At 46.3% G+C, this 24,797-nt stretch overlaps 1 protein-coding gene across 6 annotated transcripts in view; it reads left to right on the top strand.

The window, feature by feature from the left end:
* Positions 1 to 24,797, top strand: part of LOC141148368 (uncharacterized) — a 442,230-nt gene that overhangs the window by 145,556 nt on the left and 271,877 nt on the right. For all 6 annotated transcript variants that reach the window (XM_073635779.1, XM_073635781.1, XM_073635780.1 and 3 more), the window contains exon 5: positions 24,478 to 24,552. In XM_073635779.1, coding sequence (XP_073491880.1) covers positions 24,478 to 24,552 — 75 coding nt within the window. The remainder of the gene's footprint in view (positions 1 to 24,477; positions 24,553 to 24,797) is intronic.

The raw sequence follows: 24,797 nt of genomic DNA, 5'->3' as shown, positions 1-24,797 counted from the left end.
TATACCACGTCCACAGCCACCTCTCTGTCCAAGGTTTTACTTACCTCCTCATAAAAAGAAATGAGATTTGTCTGACAACTTCTGTCTTTCATGAATCCATGCTGTCTGTTGCTTAAAATATTTTTTTCCATCAAGAACTCGTCTATGTGGTCTTTTATTAAACTCTCCAGTATCTTCCCAAATATAGAAGTTAAACTAACAGGTCTATAGTTACTTAGTAAAGACTTTGATCCCTTTTTAAACATAGGCACCACATTGGCTATACGCCAATCCAGTGGTACTATTCCATTCATTAACGAGTCCCTAAAAATTAGAAACAATAGCTTTGAAATGACAGAGCTCAATTATTTTAGGATCCGTGGGTGGATGCCATCTGGTCCAGGTGCTTTATCAACCTTTATTCGTTCTAGATATTTATGGATCATATCACTTTTGAGTCATTGTGGATCATTTGCGGCTGTGTTAATACCATCCCCATTATGGGCATGAGTTCTTTCATGCTCCTTTGTATACACAGAGCTGAAGGAAGTATTTAATAAATTTGCCTTCTCTTGTCCCCAGTCACCCACTCTATATTATTTTGTAAGTGGCCTACATGCTCATGTTTGGGGTCTGTCTTACTATCTTTTGCAATCTGTTGTCCGTTTTGCCTGGGAAAAAAAAATACTTAAAAGTCAGCAGCTGCAGTCTTGTATGAATATTAAGGGGAGCCCTGCACCTAAATTAAAAAAAGGAAAGGCGTGGGGTCCCCAGGCCCTATATACTCTGAACAGCAGTATACAGGCGGTGCCAACAAGACAGGGACTGTAGGTTTGTTGTTAGTAGAATCTGTTTGTAATTTTGAACTGGTACATTTTTAAAGTGTAGCTCCAGCCAAAAAATCTTTAATTTTTAAGCTTTTTGAAAAACATAGGGAAGGGTTATCATCCCTGTAACATTTGTTTTGCTGTCTGTGCACCTCTTCAGAAGATTTCACCTCACTTTCTGTCCCAATGACAAATGTTTTTTTGAAAATTTGGGGGTTTTAGTGAAACAAGGATTGGTGATAAAGCATCAGTGGAGAGGAGACACGTTTTCCATATTAACTCCTACAGGAGAAAATTTTCCTTCCTAGGGGTAGATTTCATCTCATTTCCTGTTGTCTCCTGTTTGCAAGTAGGAGTCGTTTGTAAGTTGGATGTTTGAAAGTAGGGGCCTGCCCTATATACGCTGCAGAAATTTGGCCCTTAGGTGTTGGTGTTGCCACAACACTGTAAGCCCTCACAGTTACTCTTGGTGGGCGAAGAAACGGGCCATGCTGTGAAATATTAGATCAAGAACTGTAATTACATGCACCTGTTGAACAGGGGCAGAAAATTGGGCCTTTGGTGGTGGTGGTGGTGGTGGTGTTGCCACAACACTGTAAGCCCTCACAGTTACTCTTGGTGGGTGCAGGATGGGCCCTGCTGTGAGATATTAGATCAAGAATTGTAATTACATGTCCCTGTTGAACAGGGGCAGAAAAACTGGGCCTTAGGCACTGGTGCCACAAAACTGCAACCCCTCACAGATACTATAGTTAAAGCACAGGAATGAGCCCTGCTGCAAAGTATTGCATCAAAAATTGTAATTACATGCCCCTGTTAAACAGGGGCAGAAAAATTGGGCCTTAGCCACTGCTGCCACAACACTGCAACCCCTCACAGATACTATAGTTGGAGTGCAGGAATGACCCCTGCTGCAAAGTATTGCATCAAAAATTGTAATTATACGCCCCTGTTAAACAGGGGCTGAAAAATTGGGCCTTGGGCAATGGTGCTGGTGCCACAACACTGCAACCCCTCACAGATACTCTAGTTGGAGCGCAGGAAGGAGCCCTGCTGCAAAGTATTGATTCAAATATTGTAATTACATGCCCATGTTAAACAGGGGCAGAAAAATTGGGCTTTAGCCACTGGTGGCGGTGCCCAGAACCAAAAATGTTCTTACAAGCTATCAGCCTGAAAATTGAGGAGGAAGAGGATTGTCACTCAGCATAACAGGATAGTCACTCAGCATCAGTATAGGCAGTCTTAAAGGGATCTCACATTAAAAAAAAAATTATTTGGTTACATCAGCATCAGGTGCTTGGTAGCTGGTGATCCAAGACTGATTCATATTTATCAAGGTCAGCCGATTGACTGATTCGGTGAACAGGCACCCTGTGATCGGTTACAAAGCCTCCAGCAGCACTGAATGTGCATTCCGAAAGAACGCTGAATGCAGGACAGGCCAGTAGCTCAATTGCATACTGTGCAAGCTCTGGCCAGTGATCCATCCTCAAGACCCAGTAACCCAAACGATTTTCAGTGGGAAATGTCCAAGTCTTATCTTGCCCCTAGGTATTCCTGCACCATGTGAATCAGGCGCTGGTGATGGTTGCTGGAACCGATCATACCTTGGGGCTGCGGATTAAAAAATTGTCTGGACGCATCGGTCAGACGGCCACCTTCTCCACTGCTCCTTCTGTGACTGATGGAAGCCTCAGCAACACGTTGTCCAGGAGGACCAGGAAATTGTAACCTCGCAGGCTCTGGAAAAGCATTGCACAAACCTTTCTGCAAGGCCTCGCGAAGATGTTTCATCCTCTGCTCCCTCTGCAACGGCAAGATAAGGTCCGCTACTTTACCCGTGTAACGTGGATCAAGGAGGGTTGCCAGCCAGTAATGATCCCTCCCCTTGATACCACGAATACAAGGATCCTTCCGCAGGCTTTGCAGGATCAGGGAGGCCATGCAGCGTAGGTTTGCTGAGGCATTCGGTACAGAGTCCTCTGGGTCACTAAGGACAACATGATCCACAGCCACCTCCTCCCAGCCATGTACAAGTCCATGGGTTTCTTCAGACTGTAAATGATCCCTTGAAGACTGCTGCTGATGCTGAGTGCCAGGCTCTACCTCCATGCTGACACAATCCTCCTCCTCGTCCTCTTGCTGTGTGATCGGCAGGCAAGCAGGAACACTGTCTGGATAAAGGGGACCATGAGAGGTAAGGAAGTCCTCCTCTTCCTCACTCTGTTCTGCCTCAAGTGCCCTGTCCATTATTCCACGCAGCGTGTGCTCCAACAAGTGGACAAGAGGGACAGTGTCACTAATGCATGCACTGTCACTGCTCACCATCCTCGTGGCTTCCTCAAATGGTGACAGGACAATGCATGCATCCCTGATCATAGCCCACTGGCATAGGAAAAAAAAAACAAGCTCCCCTGGCCCTGTCCTGGTGCCATAGTCGCATAGGTACTCATTGATGGCCCTCTGCTGCATGTGCTGGTGCTGCAGCATGGCCAACGTTGAGTTCCACCTGGTGGGCATGTTACAGATTAGGCGGTTCTTGGGCAGGTTAAATTCCTTTTGGAGGTCAGACAGCCGAGCACTGGCATTATATGACCAGCAGAAATGCACACAGACTGTAAGCCCGTGTACCTGCCCAAGAACCGCTGCATCACCAAGTTAAGTACGTGAGCCAAACAGGGCACATGGGTCAATTGTCCCTGTCAGAGGGCGGAGAGGAGCTTGGTGCCATTGTCGCAAACCACCATTCCTGGCTTAAGCTGGCATGGCGTCAACCACCTCTTAACCTGCCCCTGCAGAGCTGACAGAATCTCTGCCCCAGTGTGGCTCCTGTCCCCCAAGCACACCAGCTCAAGCACCGTATGGCATCTTTTTGCCTGCATGCTTGCATAGCCCATTGAACACCTACGGAGCACCGCTGGTTCCGAGGACAAATCAGCACAGGAAGAGGCCATGGAGGAAGAAGAAGAGTAGGGGGTGGAGGAGAGAGGAGTGGCAGAATCACCACTAGTAGAATTTTGGAGGCATGGTGGCGGAACAACCTCCAACACTACCGCACCCTGTCCTGCATCCTTCCCAGCTGCCAGAAGAGTCACCCAGTGCACGGTGAATGATAGGTAACGTCCCTGTCCATGCCTGCTGGACTCTACCACTGACTGCCATATGCACCGTTCCGCTGACCGCCCTGTCCAGCGAGGCCAAGACATTGCCTTTCACATGCCGGTAGAGAGCCAGAATCGCCTTCCGTGAGAAAAAGTGGCATTTCGGAACCTTCCACTGAGAAATCGCACATTCCACAAACTCACTGAAGAGGGCAGAGTCTGCCAACTGAAAAGGCAGCAGTTGAAGTGCTAGCAATTTAGCCAAGCTAGCATTCAACCGCTGGGCATGTGGATGGCTGGGAGTGAACTTCTTTTGGCGGTGCAGCAGCTGGGGCAGGGAAATTTGCCTGGTACAATCTGACGTTGGTGTACCGATAGCAGATTGCCCGCAAGTACTTGGCTGTGACGCATCTAATTCTACACCTTCATTCCTCTCAGTGCAGGTTTCAGAGAGGACTGAAGGCATAGTGGGGTTGGAGATCCCAGCTGATGAGGAGCAAGGAGAGGTCCTCTTTGTTCTTTGGTGTGGGTCTTTTAGTTACACTTGCCAATGAACTGCATGGCAGGTCGACATATGTCTGGTCAAGCATGTGGTGCGGGTGATGTTTTGGCAACGCGAGATACGCTTGAGACATATGTTGCAAATAGCAGTAGTGGGATCTAATGCACTCATCTCAAAAAAGGCCCACACCAAAGAACTTTTGGAATAACGCGCAGAGACAGCAGCGCCTTGCACATGCGGAGCTCTGCAGTGTGATGCAGTTGGTGTGCTGCCCTTAAGCTGGCCCCTGGAGGGCATCCTGCCTCGCTGGAGATGTGCCTCCTCCTCTCTCCTATCAGGCACCCACGTGGAGTCAGTGACTTCGTCTTCATCCCCTCCCTCCTCATCACTAGAGCAAACCTGGCAGTATGCTGCAGCTGGGGGAACATGACTGCCAGATTGCTGTCCTTCTTGGGCACCCCCTCTCTCTGGGCTCACGTTACTGCCTTCCTCTAGCTGGGTACCATCATCGAATCCTCCTGGAGTATGTACCCAACACTGTGGTCATACAGTTCGGGGAACTCCTTAGGACAGTGGTTCTCAACTCCGGTCCTCAGGACCCACTAACAGGCCAGGTTTGCAATATAACTGAAATACATCACAGGTGATATAATTTGCTGCTCAGTGATTGCAGTATTCTAGTCTGCATCTCACCAAGGTAATACTTAAAATCTGGCCTGTTGGTGGGTCCTGAGGACTGGAGTTGAGAACCACTGCCTTAGGAGGACATGGTGGGGCTAGCAAAGGAGTGACTGATGCCATTGAGCCAAGGGAAGAGGCCACGCTGGCAGCTGCTTTGCCAGACAAAGTACCCTGAGCCTGGGTGAGAGAGGATGAGGAGGATGAGATGGTTTGGTCATCCACTCTACCAAGTCTTCGGCATGTTGCGGCCCAACACGGCCAGCTGCCGAAAAAAGGACAAGCATGTCCCACGGCCACAAGCTGATGAAGATGCACCGTGTCCACGACCAGCACTGTTGCCTCTAGACACAGAGCCTGCTTTCCCTCTTTTATTGGCTTGTGACTGTCTGCCTCTGCTTGTTGGCCTTCCAGACATACTAATGGGCTGCAGTGAGATGTAGCTGCACAAATCTGTGATGTGTATATATATACTGATTATACTGCAGCTAGCAGAATCAACTGCCTGCCTGTAGTATTATTAGTATGAGAACACCAGCAATTGTCTTCAGGTAGCTTTAGGTGCACACTGTGCAGAGGACACAGTACACTAACTGTAAATACTGCAGCTGCCTGCCTGTGGTACTAATGGGATCAGAAGAACACCAGCAATTGTCTTCAGGTAGCTTTAGGTGCACACTGTGCAGAGGACACAGTACACTAACTGTAAATACCGCAGCTGCCCGCCTGTGGTATTAATAGGATCAGAACACCAGCAATTGTCTTCAGGTAGCTTTAGGTGCACACTGTGCAGAGGACACCGTACACTAACTGTAAATACTGCAGCTGCCCGCCTGTGGTACTAATAGGATCAAAAGAACACCAGCAATTGTCTTCAGGTAGCTTTTGTGCAGAGGACACAGTACACTAACTGTAAATACTTTAAAAAAAAAACCTGCCTGCCTGTCAGTATATTAGGAAGAGAATAACAGGAACGGATCTAGCTAAACTGAATAAAGTGTGTATATATATATATATATATATATATATATATATATATATATATACATACAACACCTAGGATGCATATATATACACAATACACTGTAAGTTCAGCTAACTGACTCGCCTGCCTACTCTATCTAACTTAAATCAAATGACACTGTCTCTCTGTCTATCTCTCCACTGCCGCAACACACTACACAAGGCCGCCACGCAGGAGGCCTTATATAGTTTGGGGTGTGTACTAAACCCCCTGAGCCATAATTGGCCAAAGCCACCCTGGCTTTGGCCAATTACGGCTCTCTGTACAGACGGCGCTGTGATTGGCCAAGCATGCGGGTCATAGTGCATGCTTGGCCAATCATCAGCCAGAAAAGCACTGCGATGCCGCCATGAATTATGGGCCGTGATGCGCCACTCGAATTTGGTGCGAACGGCCCATAACGTTCGCAATTCGACGACCAATCAAACAGGCGATGTTCGAGTCGAACATGGGTTCGACTCAAAGATCATCCCTAGCTCTTAATATCGGGGTTCAAGCAAAATCTATTTAAAAAAGGCTCCAAAGTTAAAACAAAGAACTACGGAGACAAAGGACACCCCTGTCTGGTACAGCTGCTCAAGCTGAAGGCGTCCGATAGGTGGCCATTGACCCCACCTTAGCACTTGGGTTTCGATAGAGCTCCCGAATATACAGTGAGGCATGAGTCCAATGGAACGAAGGACCACCTCTATATAGTCCCATGCCACATTATCAAACGCCTTCTCGGTGTCTAGGGAGAGAAAGAACTCCTGTTGGTCCTGAGAGGTCAACCAATAGTGCAAGTTCAGAGCCTTGGTTGTGTTGTCACGTCCTTCCCTTCCCTGTTTGGTATAAAACCAACCTGATCTAAGGAAATAGGGAAGGAATGAGGGGAAGTATTCTATTTGCGAGTATCTTAGCATAAATGTTGACAACATGTGAGATCGAACCATAATTGGAAAAATGAGTGTCTCACCCTTGCAATCTTTTGGAATCACAACAATGCAGGCTTTTAAAAGCTGGGGAGAAGGGCAAGATATCGAGATCTAAAGCCAGCCAAAAAAATGAGGCTTCAAGGAGTCAGTGAAGATATGGAAATACTGAAAGGTCAGTCCGTTAGGGTCAGGGCTCTTACCCGATTTCATCTCTTTCAGTGTCTTATCAAATTTCTCACCCGAAAGTGGAGCTTCAAGTTTCTACGCTTGGTCTCTGGGCAACGGCTAGGGCTATATTTACAAATCTTCAACAAAGTGTGACCATCAAACTTCTACACGAGGATCAGGTGAATTCTTCTGAAGGTTGTAAATCTCAGACTCATAATGAATGTCACCTTTGATGTGGTGGATATGATGGACCGACATAGAGGCCTTCTTCGATTGTACAGCCTTCACAAGCAATCTGCAGCATTTATTACCGTGTTCATAGAACAACTTGTGTTTTAGGATAAAATGCCTTTTTGTTTTCTTTCTTAATTCATCAAGTAAAAGAGCCCTAACCCTAATTAGTTCTCATGGGTGGAAGTCGCCCTAGTTTTTTTTATGAGACCCCTATAGAGATAGGATTTTGGCAGCCAGGGATGCAATCGTTGCTTGGCATATTTTTTTCAGTTTCCTAACATCACACAATTGTGGGCCTCCCATTAAAGCAGAGGAGAGATACCTGGAACATCATCATATAAGAAGAAATCGTGAATGCAAGAAGTGAGACGCTAAACTTCAATAGGGTCCTAATTAGGACAGTATTAGGCCTCCAAATTTTTGTTCTGGTAATCCTCCCAGGGAATGGCAATGTAACCGTGATGGGGTGGTGATCAGACAATACCATAGGTTCAATCGTAGCTTGTTGTAATAGAGGAAGGTCCACTTGGGAGAGGAAAAGTAGCCAATTCTGGAATACTTTTGATGAAGGGCAGAAAAGTAAATGTAGTCTTCTCGTGAGGTTTTAATGTGTGCCAGGGATCGCGAGGCATTAAACCGTGTAGTTGCGATTTGATCTGACAAAGCCACCTACAAGGTAGGGCGGACTTTCCAGTGGAGGAATCTGAGAGGATCAAGGCGGAAATTAAAATTAGCACCTAGGAAAATAATGCCCGAAGTGAAGGAGGACAAATGATCACCGATCAAGCAAGAAAACAACACTTGTTTTTAGCTTGGAACGTAAATATTGGCTATCATAAAGGGCTGTGCTCCCATTACACCCTTAAGAAACAGGTATAGACCATTAGACTCCTCCAGTTAGTCTTGCAATTGAAAGGGAACATGCTAGGAATACAAAATGGAGACACATTTAGTTTTGTATTCCACATTTGAGGCATGATACACTAACTGAAAATATCTGTCAGAAAGCTTAGGAACAGCACCTGTATTGAAATGGGTTTTCTGCAGGTGGACAAGTTGGGCCCTCGGTCATCTAGGAATTGAGAACACTTCTCTGGGATGTTCAGTACTTTATGATTTAAGGAAACCAGTTTTAATGATAAGGGAAGGGACTGTTGACTCTGAAGAAGCATAGCAGAAGTCACAACAGAGTAGTGCAGGGGGTGAGGAGGGGGCAAAAAAAGGGGGGGGGGGTTAATTAAATAGAGGTGGGAAAAAGAAGAAAGAAGGATGAAAGAGTAACTACAAAGAAAAAGATCTGGGGTGGAGGAGAAAAACAGGCTAAGAAGAAGCAACAGAGGGAAACAGATAGAGAAGGTCCGGAGGTGCAGAGTCCACAATATTGGTGCGAGAGTTGTAGAAGTCAAAGAGGTTAAGGTCCTGTGTGCGGGGGGGTCAGGACATTTAAAGAGCAGTAGTACTAAACTCCAGAAGATGGTCTGCGTGAAAAAAAAAGATAGAGAGTGTCGCGGAACGTCCCACACTCCGCTTGAGTGCTTCCGTCATATACCACTTCCTCCCAGTCTGTATACAGATATCAGATATTCCAAATGCTTCCAAGCACAAAACGAGGCGACACTTGCTTAGATGCTAACATGAACTGACTTTTTATTTGAGATCTCACACAAATATATACACAGCAGAATGACTAAAACCTAACCTAATTAACATGAGCTAATTAACTAATCATTTACCCAGACCAGATGACTCAGAGACATGACCTGTAGGACACAGACCTGGGGGCATCGAGCTTCACACAGTAGTATAAACACAATAGCAGGAGCTAATTACAATTACCAATACAAACGAAAATCTCCCCCCTCCTCAGCCTAGACTGTTTGTCTCCTAGCCAGTCCTGGTGGCTAATGTGATCAGCTCATTCAATTAACACACATTACCATAAACATCAACACAGGCTTAATTAGAACAAACAACAATGAGTTGAATACCCTTAGAACCTGTGGTAAGCCAGACTAAACTCATTTACATTAAACATATTATAGCTGACATCAGACAGGTGAGTGGAGTTGATGACATTAGCATCTTCTCACAGTATGAGTCCCAACAGTATGACTCAGTCACTATTGCTACTATGGCAAATACAGGGTCCCCAGAGTCTGTGTCCTGGGGGACAAGGACCCGAAGCCAAAATAACAACACCTCAAGGGTACCCCAAATGCCAGGGCCCATAATCTGTAGGCAAGAGGCTCACATTCAGTCCCCTCCAAAAGCCTCTATCCCGGGTGAGTCTGTCACAGAGAGATTAAACAAAGCGGTCCAGGTCAGGTGCAAATTATACCGAAATCTATAATAAGGTGTCTACAGTATAGTGATAACAAAACAAATGAATAGCTACATTAAATTCTGATCAAACAAGTAAAGAAGGGATCAACTATACACCACAGCATAATTCACAGGTAAAATTCTTAAAACAGCAATGTTAATAGACCCGGTTTGGAACCCGAGGTGGCTCAGTGTAGCACGTCAGTGAGGACAAAAAACTTCAAAAGTCCCAATATAATGCAAATGCGAGGCACAGTAGATAAATGGCGAAAAAAACCACAGCAAATGCCATATGATCATTAACTGTGGCCGTTACAGAGCATTAAATAAGCTCAGCCAAAGAAGTAAGGTGTAAAGCTTCAATACCTTTTCTAGACTCAGCCGGACAAACAGAACCAAACAGGTCTATTAACAGCAAATAAACAAACTAATTTGAGCAGTATAAAGGCTTGAGACTAGCTGTAATGCAGTCACCCTGGTCGCTAAAGCCCATATGTGGCACTGTTATATGGATTAAACCATGATAATGGAGAAAGTGCGAGACGAAGAGAAAGGGATGAAAGCCGGAAAGGAGGGGTAAAGAGGGAGTGGATAGCAAGGAAAAGGAAAAGGGAGTAAGAAGTACAGAAACTACAAGGGCACGTGGTTAGATTACACTCCTTGACATTGTGGGCCTCCCTACATGGGCACAATAGCATTTACAATATAGGAAAATAACCACAGATGAATGACATAATATGTTTAAACCATAATAAAGGCCTATCGATGGCTAAACTGGGTCTGCAAAACCATTTTGGCTTCTGCAGAGCCAAACATAGATGCAGCACACAGTACTTTAAAGGAAGATTGAGCACATCCAAGGCCTAACAAACACATTTGAAAGGTGCCCACTGTATTTCAAAAATGGGCAGTCAGGGAGACGGTGTAAAAAGGGGACACCGGTATGTTAACGATGTGATCCAGCTCACAGTTCTATTAGTTGAAACAGTATGTACAATAGACTAAAGGTCAATGAGGAGTCAAGACGTTAGGTCACTTAGGGGGCAATAACGAAAATGGCCTTGTTCATGTTGTACAATGACTGGAAAAGGGTTAGGTAATTGTCAAACTGTAAAGAAGCACTGCACCCATATCCGTATTGCAGATGTAATGAGAAGGTGCAAGGGCTAAAAGTCAAAAGAACATTCAGATTAAAAAATTGACTTATTATGGTCAGGATGCGGATTCAGACTTCCAGCCTGTCCTGGTGATGAGGCGGAGAAGGATCCAGACTTCCAGTTTCTCCATCCCTGTGATGTTGCTGGCTAGATGGAGACAAGGGATGAGAGCATCTGGGATGATTATGTTGCTGCTATGCTCTAGGGGTGCAGTTACTCATCACCTCTATCCAAGGATCTGCGAGAAAGAAGGAACTGTACCAGTCCAGTAATTCCACTCTAGGCAGGTCCTGATTGTTATAAAAAAAGAAAAATACTGTGAAAATATAGGATTAAACAGCAGCCAACACAGCTATAGTCCAAAGCAGTAAATGTGAATGTAAAAGTGTAGAGCTATAAACCCTAAATAGAACCTTTAAGTTAATACAGTAATGAAACCAGTGTTAGAATCCCAATATCAAGGGATATAAATACAAAACTTAGAACTCTAAATCTTTAGAGTAATAAATCAGTGAAAAGGACCCAATATCAAGGGATATCAAGGGATATATACAAATGTGATAAAATCCTACCCAATACGAAGTATGTTATAAATATAATACAATACATATGTGTTTAAATAGACACAAGTGATATAGATAAGTGAAAAAAATGAAAAAAAAATAATAATAAAAAGAGGTAGCCAGTGTGAATTAAAGTGCCAATGTGCAAACACAAAGAGATTCCAATAAAGGCAGCAGTCCAGACATACGTTAGCAAAAATGTATGTTAAAGTCCAAAAGCGTAAAGGGTATTCTCAAACACCAGGACCAATATTTATTAGACATCAACACTTCAAGGGAAGCTGGGATAGTAAGGGAGCCACCACCAAAGATCTTAAGGAGGCTTACCAGATGTTGGTGACTTGGGGAGGCTTATACCACCCAAGTCGCAAAGGCTTTTAAACCAGCTGACTGGAGGGGTACATCTCCTTGGACAACCACAATGGATCCTAGATCAGAACAACAGCTTGGCACCAACGAACTCAAACAGCAGCATTATGCCCTGTACACACGGTCAGACATTCCGACGGAATATGTGTGATCGGAGCTTGTTGTCGGAAATTCCGACTGTGTGTGGCCTCCATCGGACTTTTTCCATCGGAATTTCTGACACACATAGTTTGAGAGCAGGCTATAAAATTTTCCGACAACAAAATCCGATCCTTTAAATTCCGATCATGTGTAGACAAATCCGACGGACAAAGTGCCACGCATGCTCAGAATAAATTAAGAGACAAAAGCTATTGGCTATTGCCCCGTTTATAGTCCCGACGTACGTGTTTTACGTCACCGCGTTCAGAACGATTGGATTTTCCGACAACTTTGTGTGACCATGTGTATGCAAGACAAGTTTGAGCCAACATCCATCGGAAAAAATCCATGGATTTTGTTGTCGGAATGTCCGATCAATGTCCGACCGTGTGTACGGGGCATAAGGGTAACACTCCAATGGGGGCCCCAAACCAGTGTTCACATACCTGTGAACACGTCCAGTCTCTTTATTACAATGATAAGGGATGCTAAAACTTCTCAGCAATGCGATTTCTGCAGCATCTGTCTCCCCCCCAGGTCCTGATTGTTGCAGAAAAGTTATAGATCATCAGGAGTGCATAGCAGGGCTGTGCGACCTTGTAATGTAAGCACAAGGCAGAAAGGGAACTGCTAGTGATAAGGAATGCCTCTTGTACACAATAGTTTCAGCAGAGGTCATAATGCGTGTTGCTGCTGCAGTGTATTAGGCGATTGATCCTGGAATAACTTGATTTCAGCCTTAAATAGTATACGATCCCATTCACAGGCTTCCTTGAGAATGGCCTCTTTCAAAGGGAACTTTACTAAACAGCAAATTACATCCCATGGGGAATCAGTGTCTCAGCCCCTTGGTGGCAAGGCCCTGTGCACTCTTTCAATCTCTATCAGAGGAGTTTGCTGGCCTCTTGAGAGATAATTAAAGATTGTATATACCAATTGTACCAATGCAGGCTGTTCTGTTGATTTGGGGATACCCTGAACACGGACATTGTGTCTTTAGCCATGACTGTCTAGGTCCTCCAAGTGGTAGTACATCTCCAAAAGATGGAAAAGCGGAGGTCAGAAGAGCATTGAGTCTGTCTGTTGGGCCTCTGCGTGGATGGCGGTCACTTTCTCCACATCGCCTAATCTTGCTGCTACCACTTGGATGTCAGAACGAAGCTCGAAAACAGCTGCCGAAAAGGAGAACTTGATATTAGGGATGAGCTTCGCATTCGAGTCGAACCCATGTTCGACTCGAACATCGTGTGTTCGGTTGTTCGCCGAATTACAAACGATATGGGCCATTCGTGCCAAATTCGAGTGGCGCGTAACGGCCCATAATTCACTGCAGCATCGCAATGCATTGCTGACTGATGATTGGCCAAGCATGCACTATGACTCCCATGCTTGGCCAATTACAGTGCTGTGTGTACAGAGAGCCGTAATTGGCCAAGGAGGCTTTGGGCAATTATGGCTCAGGGGGTTTAGTACACGCCCCACACTATATAAGGCCGCCTGCATGTCAGCCCTGTGTAGTGTGTAGTTACTGTACTGTCTACCCCGCACAGTTGCACCTACAGTATAGCTACCTGCAGCCAGGTGCTTGTGTAGGCTCTTTGAAGTATTTCCAGTTACTGTACTGTGTACCCCGCACAGTTGCACCTACAGTGTAGCTACCTGCAGCCAGGTGCTTGTGTAGGCTCTTGAAGTATTTCCAGTTACTGTACTGTGTACCCCGCACAGTTGCACCTACAGAATAGCTACCTGCAGCCAGGTGCTTGTATAGGCTCTTTGAAGTATTTCCACTTACTGTACTGTGTACCCCGCACAGTTGCACCTACAGTATAGCTACCTACAGCCAGGTGCTTGTGTAGGCTCCTTGAAGTATTTCCAGTTACTGTACTGTGTACCCTGCACAGTTGCACCTACAGTATAGCTACCTGCAGCCAGGTGCTTGTGTAGGCTCTTGAAGTATTTCCAGTTACTGTACTGTGTACCCCGCACAGTTGCACCTACAGTATAGCTACCTGCAGCCAGGTGCTTGTGTAGGCTCTTGAAGTATTTCCAGTTACTGTACTGTGTACCCTGCACAGTTGCACCTACAGTATAGCTACCTGCAGCCAGGTGCTTGTGTAGGCTCTTTGAAGTTTTTCAAGTTACTGTACTGTGTACCCCGCACAGTTGCACCTACAGTATAGCTACCTGCAGCCAGGTGCTTGTGTAGGCTCTTGACGTATTTCCAGTTAATGTACTGTGTACCCTGCACAGTTGCACCTACAGTATAGCTACCTAAAGCAAGGTGCTTGTGTAGGCTCTTGACGTATATCCAGTTACTGTACTAGGTACCCTGCACAGTTGCACCTACAGTATAGCTACCTGAAGCCAGGTGCTTGTGTAGGCTCTCTGAAGTATTTCCATTTACTGTACTGTGTACCCTGCACAGTTGCACATACAGTATAGCTACCCGAAGCCTGGTGCTTGTGTAGGCACTTGACGTATTTCCAGTTACTGTACTGTGTACCCTGCACAGTTACACCTACAGTATAGCTACCTGAAGCCAGGTGCTTGTGTAGGCTCTTGACGTATTTCCAGTTACTGTACTGTGTACCCTGCACAGTTGCACCTACAGTATAGCTACCTGCAGCCAGGTGCTTGTGTAGGCTCTTTGAAGTATTTTCAGTTACTGTACTGTGTACCCCGCACAGTTGCACCTACAGTATAGCTACCTGCAGCCAGTTGCTTGTGTGGGCTCTTTGAAGTTTTTCAAGTTACTGTACTGTGTACCCCACACAGTTGCACCTACAGTATAGTTACCTGCAGCCAGGTGCTTGTGTAGGCTCTTGACGTATTTCCAGTTAATGTACTGTGTACCCTGCACAGTTGCACCTACAGTATAGCTACCTAAAGCAAGGTGCTTGTGTATGCTCTTGACGTATATCCAGTTACTGTACTAGGTACCCTGCACAGTTGCACCTACAGTATAGCTACCTGAAGCCAGGTGCTTGTGTAGGCTCTCTGAAGTATTTCCATTTACTGTACTGTGTACCCTGCACAGTTGCACCTACAGTATAGCTACCTTAAGCCAGGTGCTTGTGTAGGCTCTTGAAGTATTTCCAATTACTGTACTGTGTACCCTGAACAGTTGCACCTATAGTTTAACTACCTGAAGCCAGGTGCTTTTGTAGGCTCTTGATGTAATTCCAGTTACTGTACTGTATACCCTACACAGTTTCACCTACAGTATAACTACCTTTAGCCAGGTGCTTGTGTTGACTCTTGACGTATTTCCAGTTACTGTACTGTGTACCCTGCACAGTTGCACCTACAGTATAGCTACCTGAAGCCAGGTGCTTGTGTAGGCTCTTGACGTATTTCCAGTTACTGTACTGTGTACCCTGTACAGTTGCACCTACAGTATAGCTACCTGCAGCCAGGTGCTTGTGTAGGCTCTTTGAAGTATTTTCAGTTACTGTACTGTGTACCCCGCACAGTTGCACCTACAGTATAGCTACCTGCAGCCAGGTGCTTGTGTAGGATCTTGAAGTATTTCTAGTTACTGTACTGTGTACCCTGCACAGTTGCACCTACAGTATAGCTACCTGCAGCCAGGTGCTTGTGTACGCTCTTTGAAATGTTTCCAGTTACTGTACTGTGTACCCCGCACAGTTGCACCTACAGTATAGCTACCTGCAGCCAGGTACTTGTGTAGGCTCTTTGAAGTATTTCCAGTTACTGTACTGTGTACCCCACACAGTTGCACCTACAGTATAGCTGACTGCAGCCAGGTGCTTGTGTAGGCTCTTGAAGTATTTCCAGTTACTGTACTGTGTACCCCGCATAGTTGTACCTACAGTATAGCTACCTGCAGCCAGGTGCTTGTGTCGGCTCTTGAAGTATTCCCAGTTACTGTACTGTGTACCCCGCACATTTGCACCTACAGTATAGCTACCTGCAGCCAGGTGCTCGTGTAGGCTCTTGAAGTATTTCCAGTTATTGTACTGTGTACCCCGCACAGTTGCACCTACAGTATAGCTACCTGCAGCCAGGTGCTCGTGTAGGCTTGTAACGAGCCCCTGCTCGCTCGGTTAAACTCTCCCGACACTCCTCTGCTGCTATAGAATCAGATTGCAGATATCAACATCTGATTGTTCGGTCATCCGATGCTCCGGGACTACAACTACAGCTATGTGCCGTTCTAATCCAGTTGTGTAGCTCAGAACAAACACCAGGCAGACTGTATGTAAGTTGAACCAGGAATCTCTTTTATTGAAAAATACAGGCTCTTTTATACAATAAAAGAGGAGGTGCGTACCTCCGTCTCATATTACTCTGAACATACACCTGTGACCAGAAACCTAATTAACATGGGCTAATTAACTAATCCCTTTAGACAGCCTAGATGACTCAGACATGACCTTTAGGCCAGACTGGCCGTCTTGTAGCTCAGAAAACCCAATCAACATTATCACAATAGCAGAGTTAATTAACACAAACACCAATTGGAATCTAATGACTCTTAGATCCCATACTAGAGACTTATTTACGATACACATTCTAGCAGGCAACAGACAGACAGGTGGCTGGAATTGACACCAGCACCTCCCAACAGTATTTGTCCCAGCATTATGAATCAGCCACTATTTCTAATATGGCAAATCCAGGGTCCCCAGAGTCTGTGTGCTGGGGGACCAGGACCCGAATCCACAGTAGTACCACTTCAAGGGTCCCCAGGCACACAGCTCACAAAGAGCACCGTTCCCCCAAATGTCAGGGCCCACGATCGATCTGCAAGAGGCTAGCATACAGTCCCCTTCCGGTTAGGTCTGTCACAAGGCTCTTTGAAGTATTTACAGTTACTGTACTGTGTACCCCGCACAGTTGCACCTACAGTATAGCTACCTGCAGCCAGGTGGTTGTGTAGGCTGTCACTGAATGTCCCTCACTCCGCTTGAGTGCTTCCGTCAGTATACTACTTCCTCCCAGTCTGAATACAGATATCAGATATTCCAACCGCTCCCAAGCATAAAACAAGGCGACACTTGTTTCACTGCTAACATGGACTATATTTTATTAGAACCAGAATACAAGACTTTATACAACGTTAGAGGAGGTTCCCTCCTCCTGCTCATATTACTCTAACAATACACCTGTAACAAATAAACATGAGCTAATTACCTAATCTTTTATACAGCCTAGGTGACTGAGACATGACCTTTTGCCCAGACTTGTGGTCACCGAGCTTCACACAGTAGCAGAGTTAATTATCATAAGTACAACCACAGGACATTTTCTCACAATAGCAGGAGCTCCAATAGGAGTCGGCCCGTCTCCTACATTGTATAGAGGACAATGTGATCAGCTCACTCAATTAACATGTTGAGTTCAGAATCAATCAAACCAAGAATAGTCTCTACATACATCCTGGGAGATATTGTGGACAAATATTACTGTCCCATTTTAAGTAGTCCAAGATATATTTTCTCACTCACCCTGTGCCAGGATAGCACAGGGTAACTTAGACATAAGAGGTGTATGGGGAGCTGAAACAAGGGCATCCCCTACTTTCCAAGGGATTCTGAGTTCCACGGGCCCTCCTGTCACACCGGGCTTACAGGATGTCCTGAGGCAGGCCAGGAAAGTCTGTGTGCATTTCCGCCAGTCATATAATGCCAGTGCTCGGCTGGCAGACCTCCAAAAGGAATTTAACCTGCCCAAGAACCGCCTAATCTGTGACATGCCCACCAGGTGGAACTCAATGTTGGCCATGCTGCAGCGGCTGCACACGCAGCAGAGGGCCATCAATGAGTACCTGTGCGACTATGTGACCAGGACAGGGTCAGGGGAGCTTGTTTTTTTCCCCACGCCAGTGGGCCATGATCAGGGATGCATGCACTGTCCTGTCACCATTTGAGGAGGCCACGAGGATGGTGAGCAGTGACAGTGCATGCATCAGTGACACTGTCCCCCTTGTATACCTGTTGGAGCACACGCTGCATGGAATAATGGACAGGGAACTTGAGGCAGAACAGAGGCAGGAAGAGAAGGACTTCCTTAGCTCTCAAGGCCCCCTTTATCCAGACAGTGTTCCTGCGTGCCAGCTGATCACACAGGAAGAGGAGGAGGAGGATTGTGTGAGCATGGAGGTGGAGCCTGGCACTCAGCATCAGCAGCAGTCTTTAAGGGATCATTTACAGTCCCAAGAAACCCATGGAATTGTATGTGGCTGGGAGGAGGTGGCTGCAGATCATGTCGTCCTTAGTGACCCAGAGGACTCGGGACCGAATGCCTCAGCAAACCTACGCTGCATGGCCTCCCTGATCCTGCATAGCCTGCGGAAGGATCTTCGTATTCTCAGTATCAAGGAGAGGGATCAATACTGGCTGGCAACCCTCCTTGATCCACATTACAAGGGTAAGGTTGCGGACCTTATCTTGCCGTCACAGAGGGAGCAGAGGATGAAACATCTTTGGGAGGCCTTGCAAAAAGGTCTGTGCAAAGGGTTCCCAGAGACAGGGAGGTTACAAACTCCTGTTTCTGGACAACGTGTTGCTGAGGCGTTGGTCGGTCAAAGAAGGAGCGGTGGAGAAGGTGGCCATCTGACCGATGCCTTCAGACAATTTTTTTAGTCCGCAGCCCCAAGGTATGATCGGTTCCAGCAACCATCACCAGCATCTGTTTTACATGGTGCAGGAATACCTAGGGGCAAGATCTGACTTGGACACATTTCCCACCGAAAATCTTCTGGGTTACTGGGTCTTGAGGATGGATCACTGGCCAGAGCTTACACAGTATGCAATTGAGCTACTGGCCTGTCCTGCATCCAGCATTCTTTCGGAACGCACATTAAGTGCTGCAGGAGGCTTTGTAACTGATCACAGGGTGCGTCTGTCCACTGACTCGACCGATCGACTGACCTTCATAAAAATGAATCAGTCTTGGATCACCAGCTACCAAGCACCTTATGCTAATGTAATCGAATAATTTTTTTTGAAATGTCAGATCCCTTCAAGACTTCCTATGCTGATGCGGAGTGACTATCCTGTTATGCTGAGTGATTATCCTCTTCCTTCTCAATGATCATGCTGATAGCTTGTAAGAACATTTTTGTTCTGGGCGCAGCCACCAGTGGCTAAGGCCCAATTTTTCAGCCCCTGTTTAACAGGGGCATGTAATTACAATTTTTGATGCAATATTTTGCAGGAGGGTTAGTTGCTGCGCTCAACTAGAGTATCTTTGAGGGGTTGCAGTGTTGTGGCACCAGCACCAGTGCCTAAGGCCCAATTTTTCTGCCCTTGTTTAACAGGTGCGTGTAATTACAATTTTTGATGTAATATTTCACAACAGGGCCCGTTCCAGCGCCCACCAAGAGTAACTGTGAGGACTTATAGTGTTGTGGCACCAGCACCACCACCACCACCAAAGGCCCAATTTTTCTGCCCCTGTTCAACAGGTGCATGTAATTTCAATTCTTGATCAAATATTTCACAGTAGGGCCCGTTTCTGCACCCACCAAGAGTAACTGTGAGGACTTACAGTGTTGTGGCACCAGCACCACCACCACCAAAGGCCCAATTTTTCTGCCACTGTTCAACAGGTGCATGTAATTACAATTTTTGATCTAATATTTCACAGCAGGGCCCTGTGAGGGGTACAGTGTTGTTGCAACACCAACACCTAAGGGCCAAATTTCTGCAGAGTATGTAGGGCAGGCCCCTACTTTCAAACATCCAACTTACAAATGACTCCTACTTGCAAACAGAAGGAGACAACAGGAAGTGAGATGAAATCTACCCCTAGGAAGGGAAATTCTCTCCTGTAAGAGTTAATATGGGAAAAACATTTCTCCTTTCCACTGATGCTTTATCACCAATCCTTGTTTCACTAAAAACCCCACATTTTCAAAAAACATTTGTCATTGGGACAGAAAGTGAGGTGAAATCTTCTGAAGAGGAGCACAGACAGCAAAACAAATGTCACAGGGGTGATAACCCTTCCCTAGGTTTTCCAAAAAGCTTAAAATAGATTTTTTGGCTGGAGCTAAACATGTTAAAAATGTATCAGTTCAAAATTACAAACAGATTTTACTTAACAACAAACCTACAGTCCCTGTCGTGTTTGCACTGCCTGTATACTGCTGTTCAGAGTATATAGGGCCTGGGGTCCCCACGCCTTTCCTTTTTTTAATTTGGCTGCAGGGTACCCCTTAATTTCCATACAAGACCCAAAGGACCTGGTAATGGACTGGGGGGTACCCAAGCCGTTTGTCTCACTGATTTTCATCCATATTGCCAGGACCTGACATTACATTAAAGCCGCAAGCAGTTTTAAATGACTTTTATTCCTTTAAAAATGTCATTTTGTGCAGGGACTGTTCTAAGCACGGGAAACACGCGCCACTTTACAGGCATACTATAGACACCCCCCAGGTACGATATTTAAAGGAATATTTCACTTTTTTTTACTTTAAGCATCATTAAAATCACTGCTCCCGAAAAAAACGTCAGTTTTTAAAACTTTTTTTTTGCATTGATACATGTCCCCCCTATCGATGCTCCCCACTGAGACCACCGCCTGTGGAAGGGAATTCCACATCCTTGCCGCACTTACAGTAAAGAACCCTCTTTGTAGTTTAAGGTTAAACCTCTTTTCTTCTAATTTTAATGAGTGGCCACGAGTCTTGTTAAACTCTCTTCTGCAAAAAAGTTTTATTTCCATTGTAGGGTCACCAGTACGGTATTTGTATATTGAAATCATATCCCCTCTCAAGCGTCTCTTCTCCAGAGAGAATAAGTTCAGTGCTCGCAACCTTTCCTCATAACTAAGATCCTCCGGACCCTTTATTAGCTTTGTTGCCCTTCTTTGTACTCGCTCCATTTCCAGTACATCCTTCCTGAGGACTGGTGCCCAGAACTGGACAGCATACTCTAGGTGCGGCCGGACCAGAGTCTTGTAGAGTGGGAGAATTATCGTTTTATTTCTGGAGTTGATCCCCTTTTTAATGCATGCCAATATTCTGTTTGCTTTGTTAGCAGCAGCTTGGCATTGCCTGCCATTGCTGAGCCTATCATCTACTAGGACCCCCAGGTCCTTTTCCATCCTAGATTCCCCCAGAGGTTCTCCCCCCAGTGTATAGATTGCATTCATATTTTTGCCACCCAAATGCATTATTTTACATTTTTCTATATTAACCCTCATCTGCCATGTAGTTGCCCACCCCATTCATGTGTTCAGATCTTTTTGCAAGGTTTCCACATCCTGCGGAGAAGTTATTGCCCTGCTTAGCTTAGTATTGTCTGCAAATACAGAGATTGAACTATTTATCCCATCCTCCAGGTCCTTTATTAAAAAATTAAATAGGATTGGTCACAGCACAGAACCCTGGGGAACCCCACTACCCACCCCTGACCATTCCGAGTACTCCCCATTTATCACCACCCTCTGAACTCGCCCTTGTAGCCAGTTTTCAATCCATGTACTCACCCTATGGTCCATGCCAACGGACCTTATTTTGTACAGTAAACGTTTATGGGGAACTGTGTCAAATGCTTTTGCAAAATCCAGATACACCAGGTCTATGGGCCTTCCTTTATCTAGATGGCAACTCACCTCCTCATAGAAGGTTAGCAGATTGGTTTGGCAAGAACGATTCTTCATGAATCCATGCTGATTACTGCTAATGATACCGTTCTCATTACTAAAATCTTGTACAGTAGGTGACCACGATATTGTGTCAATCTCGCCTCATTTTTCGGCGAGATTTGACACCTGCGAACCCCGTCGCGGGAGCCAGTGCCGAGATGGCTTAAACTTTGTTTTCCTTTCGCGATGAGTGACAGGCAGTGCTGACAGCTGTCTGGTATGAATCCTGAGGGGGAACGCCGCGCCAAATTTTAAAAGAAAAAACCGGCGTGGGTTCCCCCCGGGGCATACCAGGCCCTTAGGTCTGGTATGGATTGTAAGGGGAACCCCCTACGCCGAAAAATCGGCGTGGGGGTCCCCCCAAAATCCATACCAGACCCTTATCCGAGCACGCAGGCCGGCCAGGAAAGGGGGTGGGGACGAGCGAGCGCCCCCCCTCCTGAGCCATACCAGGCCGTATGCCCTCAACATTGGGGGGGTGGGTGCCTTGGGAGAGGGGGGCACCCTGTGGGGCCCCCCCACCCCAAAGCACCTTGCCCCCATGTTGGAGAGGACAAGGGCATCTTCCCGACAACCATGGCTGTTGGTTGTCGGGGTCTGCGGGCGGGGGGATTATCGGAATCCGGAAGCCCCCTTTAATAAGGGGGCCCCCAGATCCTGGCCCCCCACCCTGTGTGAATGAGTATGGGGTACATGGTACCCCTACCCATTCACCTAGGGAAACGTGTCAATAAAAAAAAACACAGTACACAGGTTTTAAGAGTAATTTATTAGGCAGCTCCGGGGTCTTCTTCCAACTTCGGGGGCTCTCCTTCCAACTTCTCCCAGTGTTCGGCCTCTTCTCCCGGTGTTCCGCCTCTTCTCCTGTGCCCCGCCGCTATCTTCTTCCAGCTCTTTTGCCAGCGAGGGGCCCGGTCTGCTGCCGCTGTCTTGTCGCCGCTGTCTTGTCACCGCTGTCTTGCCGCTGCTGTCTCGCCGCCACTGTCTCGTCGCTTCTTCTCTTCTTCCGATGTTGACCTGATGCTCTCTCCGGCTGGAATGCTTTGTGCGAGCTGCGGAGCCATTTATATAGGCGGTGACCCCGCCCCCTTGTGACGTCATGGTCCCAGCATGCGCAGGGACTCTGGCGTCATAAGGGGGCGTGACCCCAGAATCTCTGCGCATGCTGGGACCATGACGTCACAAGGGGGGGCGACAATACAGCGGCAGCAGACCGGGCCCCTCGCTGGCAAAAGAGCTGGAAGAAGATAGCGGCGGGGCCAGGGAGAAGAGGCGGAACACCGGGAGAAGAGGCCGAACTCCGGGAGAAGTCGGAAGGAGACCCCCCGAAGTCGGAAGAAGACCACGGAGCTGCCTAATAAATTACTCTTAAAACCTGTGTACTGTGTTTTTTTTATTGACACTTTTCCCTAGCTGAATGGGTAGGGGTACCATGTACCCCATACTCATTCACACAGGGTGGGGGGCCGGGATCTATGGCTCAGGAGGGGGGCGCTCGCTCGTCCCCACCCCCTTTCCTGGCCGGCCGGGCTGTGTTCGGATAAGGGTCTGGTATGGATTTTGGGGGGACCCCCACGCCGATTTACAATCCATACCAGACCTATGAGCCTGGTATGCCCCGGGGGGAACCCACGCTGGTTTTTTCATTTAAAATTTGGCGCGGCATTCCCCCTCAGGATTCATACCAGACAGCTGTCAGCACTGCCTGTCACTCATCGCGAAATGAAAAAAAAGTTTTCCTTTCCCGATGAGTGAGCCAGCGCGACATGCACAGTACCCTGTCGCCGAGAACCAGCGCGATGGTATCGCGCTGGAAACACAATCTCGCAGTCAGGTAATGTATATAGTCCCTTATCATCCCCTCCAAGAGTTTACATACTATTGATGTTAGGCTAACTGGTCTGTAATTCCCAGGGATGTATTTTGGGCCCTTTTTAAATATTGGTGCTACATTGGCTTTTTTCCAATCAGCTGGTACCATTCCAGTCAGTAGACTGTCTATAAAAATTAGGAGCAACGGTCTGGCAATCACTTGACTGAGTTCCCTAAGTACCCTCGGATGCAAGCCATCTGGTCCCGGTGATTTATTAATGTTAAGTTTCTCAAGTCTAATTTTAATTCTGTCCTCTGTTAACCATGGAGGTGCTTCCTGTGTTGTGTCATGAGGATAAACACTGACGGATGTGTGACGGTATGGTCTGCATGTCCATGAGGCTAGCAAGCTGGGTTGAAGAAGCGTGAGCTCTCTTCCCTTCTCTGGTGTGATAATCCAAGTCACTGCTAGGAGAGTGCTGAGGAGGCATCTGGGAGGCCTCAGGGCTGGCCGTGGCCCTGGTCCAGAACACTGCGGGATATTGCCTTTTAGCTGGGTGCCTGAGTCTCAAGGTACCGGTGAAGCGGACGTACTCCTGTCAGATTTAATCATCTTGGAAGCAGGGAAGGGCTCCTTAATAGCAAATTACAGACCCCTCAGTGCAGGAGGTTCAGGAATTCATCTTAGACATGGGTCAAGCCACGCCCCCTTTAATATCATCAACTGGGAAACATTTCACATGATGGTGGCTTTTGGCCTATCTGACAATCCCGTTTCATAATTCAAAATGAGAGCAATGATAAATCATATAATTGTTTTATTCATAGATGCTCTGACACCTCTGTTATTTATGATCTCCCTATTGCTTCCTGGAAAACAGAGTAGGATGAATTACATAGCAGCCTGTCCCTGAAGGTTTTCCTTTTTTTGAATCACTTAAAGGTAGCTGCATATACTGTAGCTCAGTCATAATGACTAAGTTTACTGATAAGTCAAAAATTCAGTTTTTTTATTAATGTAATCTGTAACCCTGTTTGAGTCTCACTTGTTTTGTGTTCTAGGAAATTCGCACAACACTGGAAAAAAAGCAAATAAAAAGGGAGGCTCTAGATCCATCAAAGGAAAACCAAAACAAGGTAACATCAATCAATGTTAGTATTATATGGTAATAAAAATACAATGATCTTTGTATTAAGTGAATAATACCAGCTGAGAAAATGACAATACACATCCACATCCAATGTAATATGTAAAGAACATCCAGGGGACAAAGTCTCCCATTTGTTCATGTAGGACTTTAAAGGATGTGTAATTGTCAAGGAGGCAAAACATGTAATGATTATATTAAAATAAGTGTAGCGGTGGCCTCCATTTGCCGACG

The sequence above is a fragment of the Aquarana catesbeiana genome, linkage group LG06 (genome assembly GCF_042186555.1).
Source record: "Aquarana catesbeiana isolate 2022-GZ linkage group LG06, ASM4218655v1, whole genome shotgun sequence".
NCBI classification, from domain to species: Eukaryota; Metazoa; Chordata; class Amphibia; order Anura; family Ranidae; genus Aquarana; species Aquarana catesbeiana.
The sequence above is the reverse complement of the archived record's forward strand: the minus strand, read 5'-3'. Positions and strand labels throughout refer to the sequence as shown.